Genomic DNA, 11004 nt, shown 5'->3' on the forward strand with positions numbered 1-11004 from the left:
GTTAGCTTTCTCCCCTGTCCTGTGCTAGTGGTTCTGCTCTGGCTGGTGATCACAGCTTCGTTCCTCTAGCATTCTTCCCCGTCTAGTTTTTGTTTGTTTTTTTTGAGACAGGGTTTCTCTGTGTAGCCTGTCCTGGAACTAGCTCTGTAGACGAGACTGGCCTCAAACAAAGATCTGCCTGCCTCTGCCTCTGGAGTGCTGGGATTCATGGTGACCACCCCCCAACCCCCAGCTGGATTGTGAGTTTTGAAGGCTGGGCTGAGATGCCTGGTTGACACTAAACCCTTGAAGGACGAGGGACCCAGAGAACTGTCTAAAGTCACATTCATCGGGAGGAAGAGTGGCTGGATACAGCAAGCCAGGAAGTAGTAGGAGATGGACATTGGGTCTTAAAGGAGGACCGGGTTTTGAAGGTCCTTAGAGGCCTGTTGTATTCATTGACTCCTATAATTGACCAGGATGGGAGATTTAAGAAGTGAGTATACATGGATTGATCTCATGTTTGAAGAATCACTAAGAAGACTTTTGAAACCAGACTACAGAATGGATCTTTTTGGTTTTGGTTTTTTGTTTGTTGAAGATTTTAAGATTTATAAAGTATACAGTATTCTTTCTGCATATATGCCTATACACCAGATCTCGTTACGGAGTTTTCTCATGTGGTTACTGGGAATTGAACTCAGGACCTCTGGAAGGAAGAGCAACAACCAGTGCTCTTAAACTGAGCCATGTCTCCAGCCCTGTTTTCTGTATCTTTACTAGTACAATTTTTCTTCCTGAGGTAGAGTAACTCACACTGGCCTTGAACACATATGGCCCTCTTGCCTTAATACCAAGTCTGGGCTTATAATTTCTTATCTCAAATTAACATTGAGATAAAATTAAATTTTGAGATTAAAATTTGAGATAAAATTAAAATGCTTTTTTGGATTTCATTTTCAAAACCATTTTGCTGGGAGGTAATGAGCCTTTTCAGTTGAGCCTTCAGTGACCTGAAACATTTCATACTCAGCTGAGTGTAGGTTCTCCAGTGTGACAGCTTTGTGTTGTATCTTATGTTTCTCTCATTTTGTTTATACTTAAAAAAACTCTCCAGAGCTTACTGTACCTTTTAATCCCCTTGGAGTTTTGTTTTTATTTTGGATTTTTATTACTTTTTTTTTAAATTAGGAATATATTGTTTGTTGACCAAAGGACATCTTGTAGGAGCAGCGTTCTCTCTTATGTAAATTCTGGGGATTGGATTCGGGGTCATCAGGCTATAGCAGAAGCTGCTTTATGTGCTGAGTCATCTCACCTAGTACACTGGTTTTGTTTTTAAATATTCACCTGTCGTTGGTTTTTTAGGAATTTCCTTCCCAATGTTCAAAAGACAAATATATGGTTTAAAAGTAAAGGGTCTCTTTTTTTTCCTTCTGACAGATTCTAAATTGAAAGTTTTATTTTGTTAAAATTAACTCTTTTTAACATTCTTATTTCAAGCTTTCCTCAGGTGTACAGGACTCTGGTTACTCTGAAATTGTAATTGTCTATATTCCCATCATGCCCTCACACTCCCAGCTCCTTGCATTTAATTTTGTGTAGAAGTGGAAGTCTGCTTGACAACCATTCTAAGCAGCAGCCTTTGCTCCAGAGGACGGATGCTCTGGGGAAATGTGTGGAGGAGTAATGAGTAGCGCTTTCTCAGACAGTCCCCTGTTGAAATAGGAGCGGCGGGGCTGCGTCCCCAACACCCCGGCCGCTTGGCTAGCTCATGCCCGAAATAACAACACACAAACTGTATTCATTTAAAGAACTGCTTGGCCCATGAACTCTAGCCCTTACAGGCCAATTCTCGCACCTGGACTAGCCCATTTCTAATGATGTGTGTAAGCACCCCAAGGTGCGCTTACCGGGAAGATCTAGCCTCCGTCCATCGTGGGTTTGAGCTTCATGCGGCTGCCTCAGAGCGCAGAGCTATTGCGTCTCTCTCCAGGAGCAGAGCAGAGTCTGACCTCACTTCCTCTTCCGCCCAGCATCCTATTCTGTTTTCTCCTCCCATCTATGCTTTAACCTATGAGGGCCAGCCAAGCAGTTTCTTTTATTGCTCAGCCAATGAAATCAACAGATTGATATGACACTCCCACATCAGTCCCTGTCATTCTTTGCTTTGAACTAAATGCATGTGATTGGGTTGCAGCTCAGAGGTAGATGACATGTTTAGCATAATGAAGCCTGGAGTTCAGTCTCTGCCACCCTTCTCAGAGACAGATGCCCTTGTGATGTAGCTTGTTTTCTGTTGCTGTGATGACCACCATCAAAACCAAGTCAGGGAGAGCAGGGTGTGTTTCAGCTCACCAACTTCTAGTTTATCGTTGAGGGAAGTTGGTCAGGACAAGAGATGAAGCAGAGACCATGGAGCTGCCCCTTTTTTTTTTTTTTTTTTTTTAAATACAGCCCCCGTCCACTGCTCAGGGATGGCACTGTGGACAGTGGGCTGGGCCCTTCTACATCAATTAGCAGTTAAGAATATTCCTCAGCTGGGTGCTAGTGGCACATGCCTTTAAACCCAGCACTCGGGAGGCAGAGAGGCAAGCAGATCTCTGTGAGTTCAAGGCCAGCCTGGTCTGCAGAGTGAGTTCCATCCAGCACATGCTCCAAAGCTACAGAGAAACCCTATCTCAAAAAACCAAAAAGAAAAAGAAAAAAAAGAAAAAGAAAATTTGTCAGACTCATTAAGCTAGTTTGAGGGCGGCTGTTCTTCAGTTGTGTGGACATGACAGTCTGGATTAGCCATCACTGTTGATAACCTTCTTATCCACAAAGTATCAAAAACAAAACAAAATCTCCACTACATTTCCTTCTGAAAGAGTTCCCTTTGAAATGTTTCTGTTTGTGTTGTATTGGATGGCCTTTTGTGGTTCCAGTTGTATACACAGGCCAGTAGTTGTCACTAGGATACTTCAACAGTGTATCCTAATTCTGAATGGCTTTCACTGGATCGTCTTTCTGGTTCCTAAACATTGTACTTCTTTGGTTTAAATGTACCTAGTTACCCCTGTCGTCCCCATGCGCAGCACCTTTCTCAGCTGACATCTTACCTGTGCTGCACCGGGTCTGTTTCACGTCCTGCATGGATCTGTTCTGCCCAGCATAAATACTGACATAAATGCAGTCATACCTGTGACCACTCTGCCTGGTATAAAAATCTTTTAATGGAACATCATGATTCTTTTGGCAACCCTTCTTCCTCAGTACTTCACAGTTTTTACAAAATTTCTATGGTCCAGCTTCTCCCCCCCTGCTTTCAGGTCAGTGGCGTCCCCTTGCCGTAAACTGTTAGAGTGCCGTTTCTTTCCATCGCTCTGCAGTGCTGAATATACTGTTTCCCCCATGACATTGTAGGCCCGGGGGGCAGTAGCAACACCTTTGCACATCCTTGCCATTGTAGCTGTTGCTAGTGCCAGGCATAGTGGTGAAACAGCTCTGTTATTTAGCCCGGGCACTCTTGGAAGCCAGAAGCTTTAGGGCATTGGCTAACTGTTACCAGGCAACGGGACGAGCTTAGCCTCTACTGAGCGCTCGCTATTATTACCTGGTAATTCACATTGCTGCTGTTTGTTGTCTTTGAACAACGATGGTTTGAGGAATAGTTTGACTTGTTTGTGGCTGTGTTTGGTATCTCTTCTTAGCTGATCTGGCACACACGTTTCCTTTTTAGCATATTCTGTAGAAGAACAGAAGAATCTCACAAACTGCCCCGATGGAGAAGTTTTTGAACAGAATGGTCCAGTTTATCAAGCATGTCAGTTTCCAGTTTCCTTGCTTCAAGATTGCAGTGGTGTGAATGATGCTGATTTTGGCTATTCCAAAGGCCAGCCTTGTATTCTTGTGAAAATGAACAGAGTACGTACTTCTTTTCCCTCCGCTGCAGCTTGTTTCTAGCAGTCACATGTACATGGGGTGCAGCTGTGAAGCTGATAGCTGCTTTTTAGGCTTCTCTGCCTGAGTTCATGCCTTAGTAAGTGTCATCTTACTGGAATAATTCACTGAAAAGGCTAGCAGGACTAGTTAATGCTTTAGGGGAAATAAATATGGCCAAGGTTCATAGTTTAATTGTGGATTTTATGTATTTTTGTAAATAGTACTAAAGCTTATAGTGGTATGTATAATTAAATAGTGGGAATATAAATAAACCATATACTAATGAGCACAATACAGTGTTGTAGTTATAGCCAGTGCTAGTGGGATGTTTTAACAAGACTTAACTAAGGCCATAACAGTAAGCCAGAAGGAATGTGGAAAGTGATCTGTGCTGTAAGGAAATACATTCCTTTTATGAGGATGTCTTCAGTAACACCGGCCTGCAGCAACTGTCCTCACTGTATTTGCTATATTGCTGAAAATCTCCTCCTGTTCAGAGGACCACCTTCTGAGTTTATATTCTTAGAAATGGCCTTTGCATGATGGGACTCAGAGATCTTGCTCGCTTTAAAGGCTGGCTTTGCAGCTCACAGGAAAGCTTCGGATCCAGCTGGTAGCATTTCCCGAGTGCTTCCAGAGCTATGAGTAGAAGACAGGATCTGCTGTCCATGCCTTTCTACAGGCTTCCACGGCTTGACGTTTGGAGGCCTCTTTAAGTCTTGAAAACCTTTGAATTCGAATTCCGAATGCAAAACAACAATAAAACCTTAGAAGATAGAGCTGGTGATAAAGTCACTTGCCACCAGTCTGAACTGAGTTTGGCTTTTTATTACCTATGTGGAAGAAGAGAACCAAATCATGGAATTTGTCCTTGGTCTTCTACATATATCCCCTACACACACACACACACACACACACACACGCGCGCGAATAAATAAAAAAAAATTTTTTTTTAAGTAGATGGATGACTACAATTCTAAAAGATCCAAAGGCTGAGATTACAACTCATGTTTAGTGTTTACCTAGTATGGTCAAGGCCCTGGCTTTGGTCTCATCACCACTAAAACTTATTGTGGGGGAGAGGGATTCTTCTCAATATGTGCCATTAGGAGAAGGGATAGTGTGAACATATTTCATAGTGAATATTGTATTGTAAGTGAGTGTGGTAGTGCATATCTGTGACCTCAGCATTTGGGAGGTGGAGACAGGAGCATCCTTAAGGCTAGCCTAGGCTATAAGCAAAATCCTTTCTCAAAACAAGTAAACACAATAGTTTGTTATATTCTGCCCCTGTAATTTAAAGGTTTGTTGTTTTATATGTGGCAAATACATGACTGCATTGCTTCGGTACAGTCCTTAACTACATTGGAAGGTTGGTTTTTATGTTGTAAAACACAGGTTAGTCTAGCTGAGTTGAATATACAGAGTAGTGCTAATCTCGGTTGCTCTGCCCTGACCCCCAGCAACAGAAGAGGAGGTTCCATTGCATTTATGTGTGTTGACTATGTTCTTAACCTTAGATAATTGAATTAATCCCACTGGGAGTTCCACGGATTCTGTGCACACCAAAGGTTAGTATTTCAGTTACTAATGCTTTCATGTTTCTTTTTCTTTTCCTTTTCCTTTCTTTATTATTTTGTTATTGTTATTATTATTCCCTTTGAGACAGGGTTTCTCTGTGTTTCCATGACTGACCTTGAACTCAGATCTGCCTGCCTCTACTTCCTGAGTGCTTAAGGGTGTGTGTGCTACCACCCCTTAGCTTTCCTGTTTTTCAAATACTTAAAAAAAAAAGCATGACCAGACTTTTTAGGGTGACCCTGTGTTTGCTAATACACTATTTTGTTTGTTTGTTTTTTGGTTTTGCAAGACAGGGTTTCTCTGTAGCTTTGGAGCCTATCCTGGAACTAGCTCTTGTTGACCAGACTGGCCTCTAACTCACAGAGATCCGCCTGCCTCTGCCGCCCGGCCATCTAATATACTATTTGAAAGGCAATTTCTACTTGTTTGTTCTGCCCGTATTTGTTCACATGCACTGCATTTCATTGGTCTTAGGATGTGTTTTCTAGTTTAGTAATGAAGTTGGCATTACAACCCCAGGGGTCCTGTTCTGTATCAGGATTTTTTTTCAAGTCTTAAAAATTATCAGTGTCACCTGGTAATTAATGAAATCTGCTATTTTTCCTTAAGGTAGAGGTGCTCTTTTGCTTCTGTTTTGCATTTTTTTTTCTCCTTAGGGACGTGCTGTGCACTTCATCCTGTAGCTTGTTTTCTTTCCATGCTACAAACACAACTAAGACAAATGTAGAAATGATGAGTAAAAAGTCTAAGAAGCACATTTAAGCTCGAATTTGTCACTTTGCTGATGTTAGTATCCATCTCCAGCTGTATGCAGAATAAACTAAGATGTTGCATTGAACTTGCTCTTAACGTTCAGGAGAAAACATAATTTCTTAAGTCAGAGATGAATTTCTTACTTGGGCAGAAACTTTGCCGTGCAAACATCGTCATGCCCCAGAGTCACTTGGGCTTGTTGGTCCCCAGTCCTATATGGGCAGAGTCCAGAATTTGTGCTCCTGAATCCCAGGTGCTGCTGCTGCTGTCCAGGCCTCACTGAGTGGCTGCTTTGGCGCTGCCCTTTGATGGTTAGCCAGTGTTTGGAGGGATTGAACAAAGCCTGTAGCTCCTTCTAGGTGAGTGCGGAGATTACAACCAGAGACAGGTCGCTTTACCTCTGCATGCCACACTCAGTTCTCCCAAGAATCTTAGAGAACTAGAATCTTAACTAGGCACAGTTTTACATGCCTATAATGTCTGCACTCCGAGAGGATGGGACGGAGAATTAAAAGTTTGAAACTAGCCTGAGCTACCTGTCTGTGCCTTAAGCATGGGTGCCTTGCCTTTAATATGAGCTCTTGGGAAACCAAGGCAGGCAAACCTCAGAGTTTGAGGCCTGGTCTGTATAGTGGGTTCTAGGCCTGCTAAGGCTACCTAGTAAAAACCCAGTATCCCCAAATTACACAAAACTATACAAAACCCTACCTTTGGGGGTGGGGAGGGCATAAGCCTGGTGTGGTGATGTACGTCTTTAATCCTGGCACTTGGGAAGTTAAGGCAGGTGGATCTCGGTGAGTTTGGACCTACATAGTGAGTTGCAGGACAGTCAGGGCTACATAATGAGACCCTTTCTCAAAAAGGGGGTTGATTTCGAATAAAACTACATGCATGTCCCGTTAGCTGAAGGCTTTTTGTTATTTGATGTTGTGTGTGTGTGTGTACTTGTGCAATAGCATGTGTGAGATTAGACCTTTATTCTCTGAACCATCTCATCTTCCCAGTAACTGAACTTTCCTCGATAAATTCTTCTAAAACTCTACTTACCATACACTTCTGCGCTCTTAGCATGAAAGTCACATTAGTGCCAAGTTTAAAGTAAATTAGTTAACATAGAAACATTCTCATCAGTATGACTTCTTCATGTAAAATGTTAAAAACAATTTCTTGGTTTTTTGAGATATGGTTTCTCTATGTAACAGCCCTGGCTGTCCTGGAACTTGTTTGTAGTCCAGACTGGCCTCGAACTCTCAAGAGATCTGCCTCCCTCTGCTTCCTGAGTGCTGGGATTAAAGGCATGCGACCACTGTCTAGCATAAAATGTAAAATTTTAAGCACTAAGGATCAAACCGCTTACACCCGCGTGCTAAGCATACAGTGCTGGTGAGTGACAGCTGCCAGGAACACCCCGATGGATGATCATTCTTAAATGTGGCCATTGTTTCTTAGTCATTATCTACTGGCTTTCCTATCATTTTATCTAGGTCATTAGAACTTGGGTTTTCTTTTCTCTTTTTGCTATCTGTCTTGCTACATGATGATAAATGCTATAATCAAAGCTGGACTACATAGCCAGAGCCTGTCTCAAAAAAAAAAAAAAAAACAAACAAAACAAAAGCCTACGGAACATCAATGGAAGGGAGGGTGTCATCTGTGTACCCAGTACTGTCCCTGCCTGCTGCTTATGAGTGTGGTGCATGTTGTGCACGTGCACGCACACACATGGTCACGAAATAAAGAAGCAGAGAGCAAGGCTGCTGTCTATGCAGTCAGAGTTTGTCGCTTCTTCTCTGTGTGCTCTCAGAAGTAGACACCACAGACTGGCCTGCAGATCGACGGTAACACTTGTGCTCAGCACACACAAGCTTCCAGCACCACACAGGAGTCTGAGTTCATCCAGATCAAAAGCCGAGGTGTTGAGTGATGCTTGTGAGCTTGGGGCTGACTTGTTGGAGTTGTGTTTGTCTCAGTGCCAGGAATCCACTTAGGCGCCATGCATGGGATGTGTAGACACAGATACTCAGTGACTGACTGGTTGGAACATGGTGCTTTTCTCTATTTATTCATAGGAACTATGAGTTCTTTTTCTGTTTGTTGCAAGGTGGTTTATCCTGATTACAGTTATGGTTCTGAACTGTAATGTAGCCTCTACCTACTTCTAGGTCTGAGTGCTCCTCTTTGGTTGTTAGCTTCTGGACGCTATTGCTTAAAATCTGGAAGCATAATATTTCATTCATTAGTGAAACCTCGGCCCAAACTAACTGGTCTGTTTGCTGTCAGTGTCAAAGAGCTGGGTTTGCAGTTCATAGGCGGCGGCACCCACTGTAACTGAGAAAAGACTCCTAGGGTATATTGGGAATATAAGAAGTACCAGGATAGTTTATGTTGAAGCATTTGATTATGTAATATTTATAATCAAGATGAGCAGTCATGTGGTAGTGCATGCCTGAAATCTTAGCACTTGGGGAGGCTGATATGGGCAGATTGCCGTAGCTTTAAGACAAGGCTGAGCTACACAGTGAGACCTGTCTCAACAGCAAAGACAAGCAGTTCTCAGAAACACTTGTAATTAATGTGGCTGAAGCAGTTTCATCATAACTAGGAACTGTCGGTAATTGTAAACATATTTGAAAAGTCTTTACTGTGACCTAAAAATGATTTCTTTTGCTTTCAACTCTAGGAAAATAACATAGCAAATATATCAACTTATCCTGACCGGGGAGTTATAGACTTAAAGTATTTTCCATACTATGGGAAAAAACGGCACGTAAGTATTTAGAGTCATCTCGTAGGAAACTGTATGTACTGAGATATGAGATGGCCCCTGTGATAGACACAGATGTGTGTCACTTGTTCGTCATCCACGTTTTCTGTTGGTTCCTACAAGTGGGGAGGACTAGTGGAGACCACGCTGACAACACAGCAGCGCTGTGTCCAGGCTCAAGGATGGCTCTTTTCAGAATACTGGTTCTGTTTTTGCTCGGAAAGTTGTAGGTACTCTTTACAGGTCAGATGTAAAAACTCATTGTTTAGACACAGGATTTGTGATTTTAAGATTTTGGAATATAAATATTCAGAAAACCATAAAGTTTTGTCATGTCTTTAAACTTACCTTAAAATTCTTCCCAACTCAAAATGCCTAGAATAGTGTGTTCTGAAAGCATGCTAGCAGATCTTAACATGTTATCTTACCCGTCTGTGCATCATCGGGCTAAATGACAAGCATGGCTGCCTTGTGAGGGCTATGCTGTGGCTTCTTGGCCCCTCTGTCTCCTGCTTCTGTATGCTTCAGAACTAGGTCTGGGATCGGGGGAGGACTCAATTGGAGTTTAAGTTTCTTTGTATTTTTTTGGAAGTTAGTAGATGTATTCTATTTGAAGTCATATAGGAAAGGTCACTATTGACTGAGTCCATTACTATGTGTTGACCACAATCTCTTGGGGTGCTAGGCTAGGCTTCCACACTGTAAAGTTAGATTTTTCTTTTGTTCTTCAGTAAGTATGTATGGAGAACATAAACTTTGTATATCAGCTATTTGGAAAGCTTTAGCATTTGTTATTCTTGCCTGACTCAGTTATCAGCAGGCTTGTTCCTACAAACAGCCATAGTGATCGCCAGGAGCAGTAGTGGGTGCATATCCCAGTTATGCCATGCAAAGGGTGTGTGTAAGTGAAATGATACAGTAATGTATAACTGAGCCCATAGTGGAGATACATCATCTTTAAGATTTTTGGAACAGCTAAAATCTCATAAATACATTTGTAAGTGGATTGTGCTAATATGTTGGGATCAGAATGGAATTGCCAGGGATCAGGCATCCAGAGGTTGAATCAAATGATGCAGTTACCAACAAGATGCCCTCAAAGCTGTGCTAAGGGAATAGCCATAGCAAGAAGGAAGGTAAAGAAAATAAGATAATAGGCTAAGTTCATAGACTTAATATTATAAGGCAAATAAGAGATTACGGTATGGTATGTCTGTAATCCTGAGACAAGTGGCTTGGAAATAGGAAATCAGCCTGGGCTACAAATTGAGACCTTGCTTCAAGGAAGTTGCAACTGGGTTTCTAAGTGTAGGTGAATTTACCAAAGAATTGTGACTAATATTTGTTCCTCCATTTGCTAGGTTGGGTATCGACAGCCCCTAGTTGCCGTCCAGGTCATCTTTGGATCTAGTTCTGTCAAGAAAGAAGTAACAGTTGAGTGCCAAATTGATGGACCAAAGAACCTAAAAAACAAGGATGACCGTGACAAGTTTTTGGGACGAGTTGTGTTCAAGGTCACAGTAAGCCCCTAGGAGTAGGGCGTTTCCACAGAATAAACGTCTGTCCCCATTTTGTATCAGCTGGACCTGCCATTCTAGGATGAGGAGGCCACCTTGGAGGAGGTGGTGTGGTACACACTGGGATGACATCATAATGTGCTTCCAGATCATAGTGTTCAGTGTCCTGAAGTAACTGCCTGCTGCCTCTGCTGCCCTTTGAACCAGTGTACGGTCGCCAGATAGGGACCAGTGAGCTCCCAGTTCCAAACATGCAGAGTGGGGGGTCTCGTCTTCTGTGTGTAATTGCCAAACGTCTAAAGCTTCATGTGCTGTGCTGTGTAAATATTTCATGGATTTAACACTGGTAACTGTCATATTTTGATGCCAACAAAGTTTAGGGATAAAATGGTACCTTGCCAACATCAAGTGACTTTAGCTGCAAGAAATGTGTGAGAAGTTCTGTATGTGAGGAGGAAAAAGAAAATAAAAGTGGATCTCAAAGTA

At 42.3% G+C, this 11004-nt stretch overlaps 1 protein-coding gene across 1 annotated transcript in view; it reads left to right on the forward strand.

Annotated features, from left to right (window-relative positions):
* The window catches only part of Atp1b3 (ATPase Na+/K+ transporting subunit beta 3), a 30667-nt gene extending 19663 nt beyond the window's left edge, over positions 1–11004 (forward strand). The window contains exons 4-7 of the mRNA XM_050157337.1: positions 3701–3885; positions 5424–5474; positions 8918–9004; positions 10363–11004. Coding sequence (XP_050013294.1) covers positions 3701–3885; positions 5424–5474; positions 8918–9004; positions 10363–10533 — 494 coding nt within the window. The 3' untranslated portion in view covers positions 10534–11004. The remainder of the gene's footprint in view (positions 1–3700; positions 3886–5423; positions 5475–8917; positions 9005–10362) is intronic.

The sequence above is a fragment of the Alexandromys fortis genome, unplaced genomic scaffold, assembly GCF_014885135.2.
Source record: "Alexandromys fortis isolate MF-2015 unplaced genomic scaffold, M_Fortis_MF-2015_v1.1 scaffold_85, whole genome shotgun sequence".
NCBI classification, from domain to species: domain Eukaryota; kingdom Metazoa; phylum Chordata; class Mammalia; order Rodentia; family Cricetidae; genus Alexandromys; species Alexandromys fortis.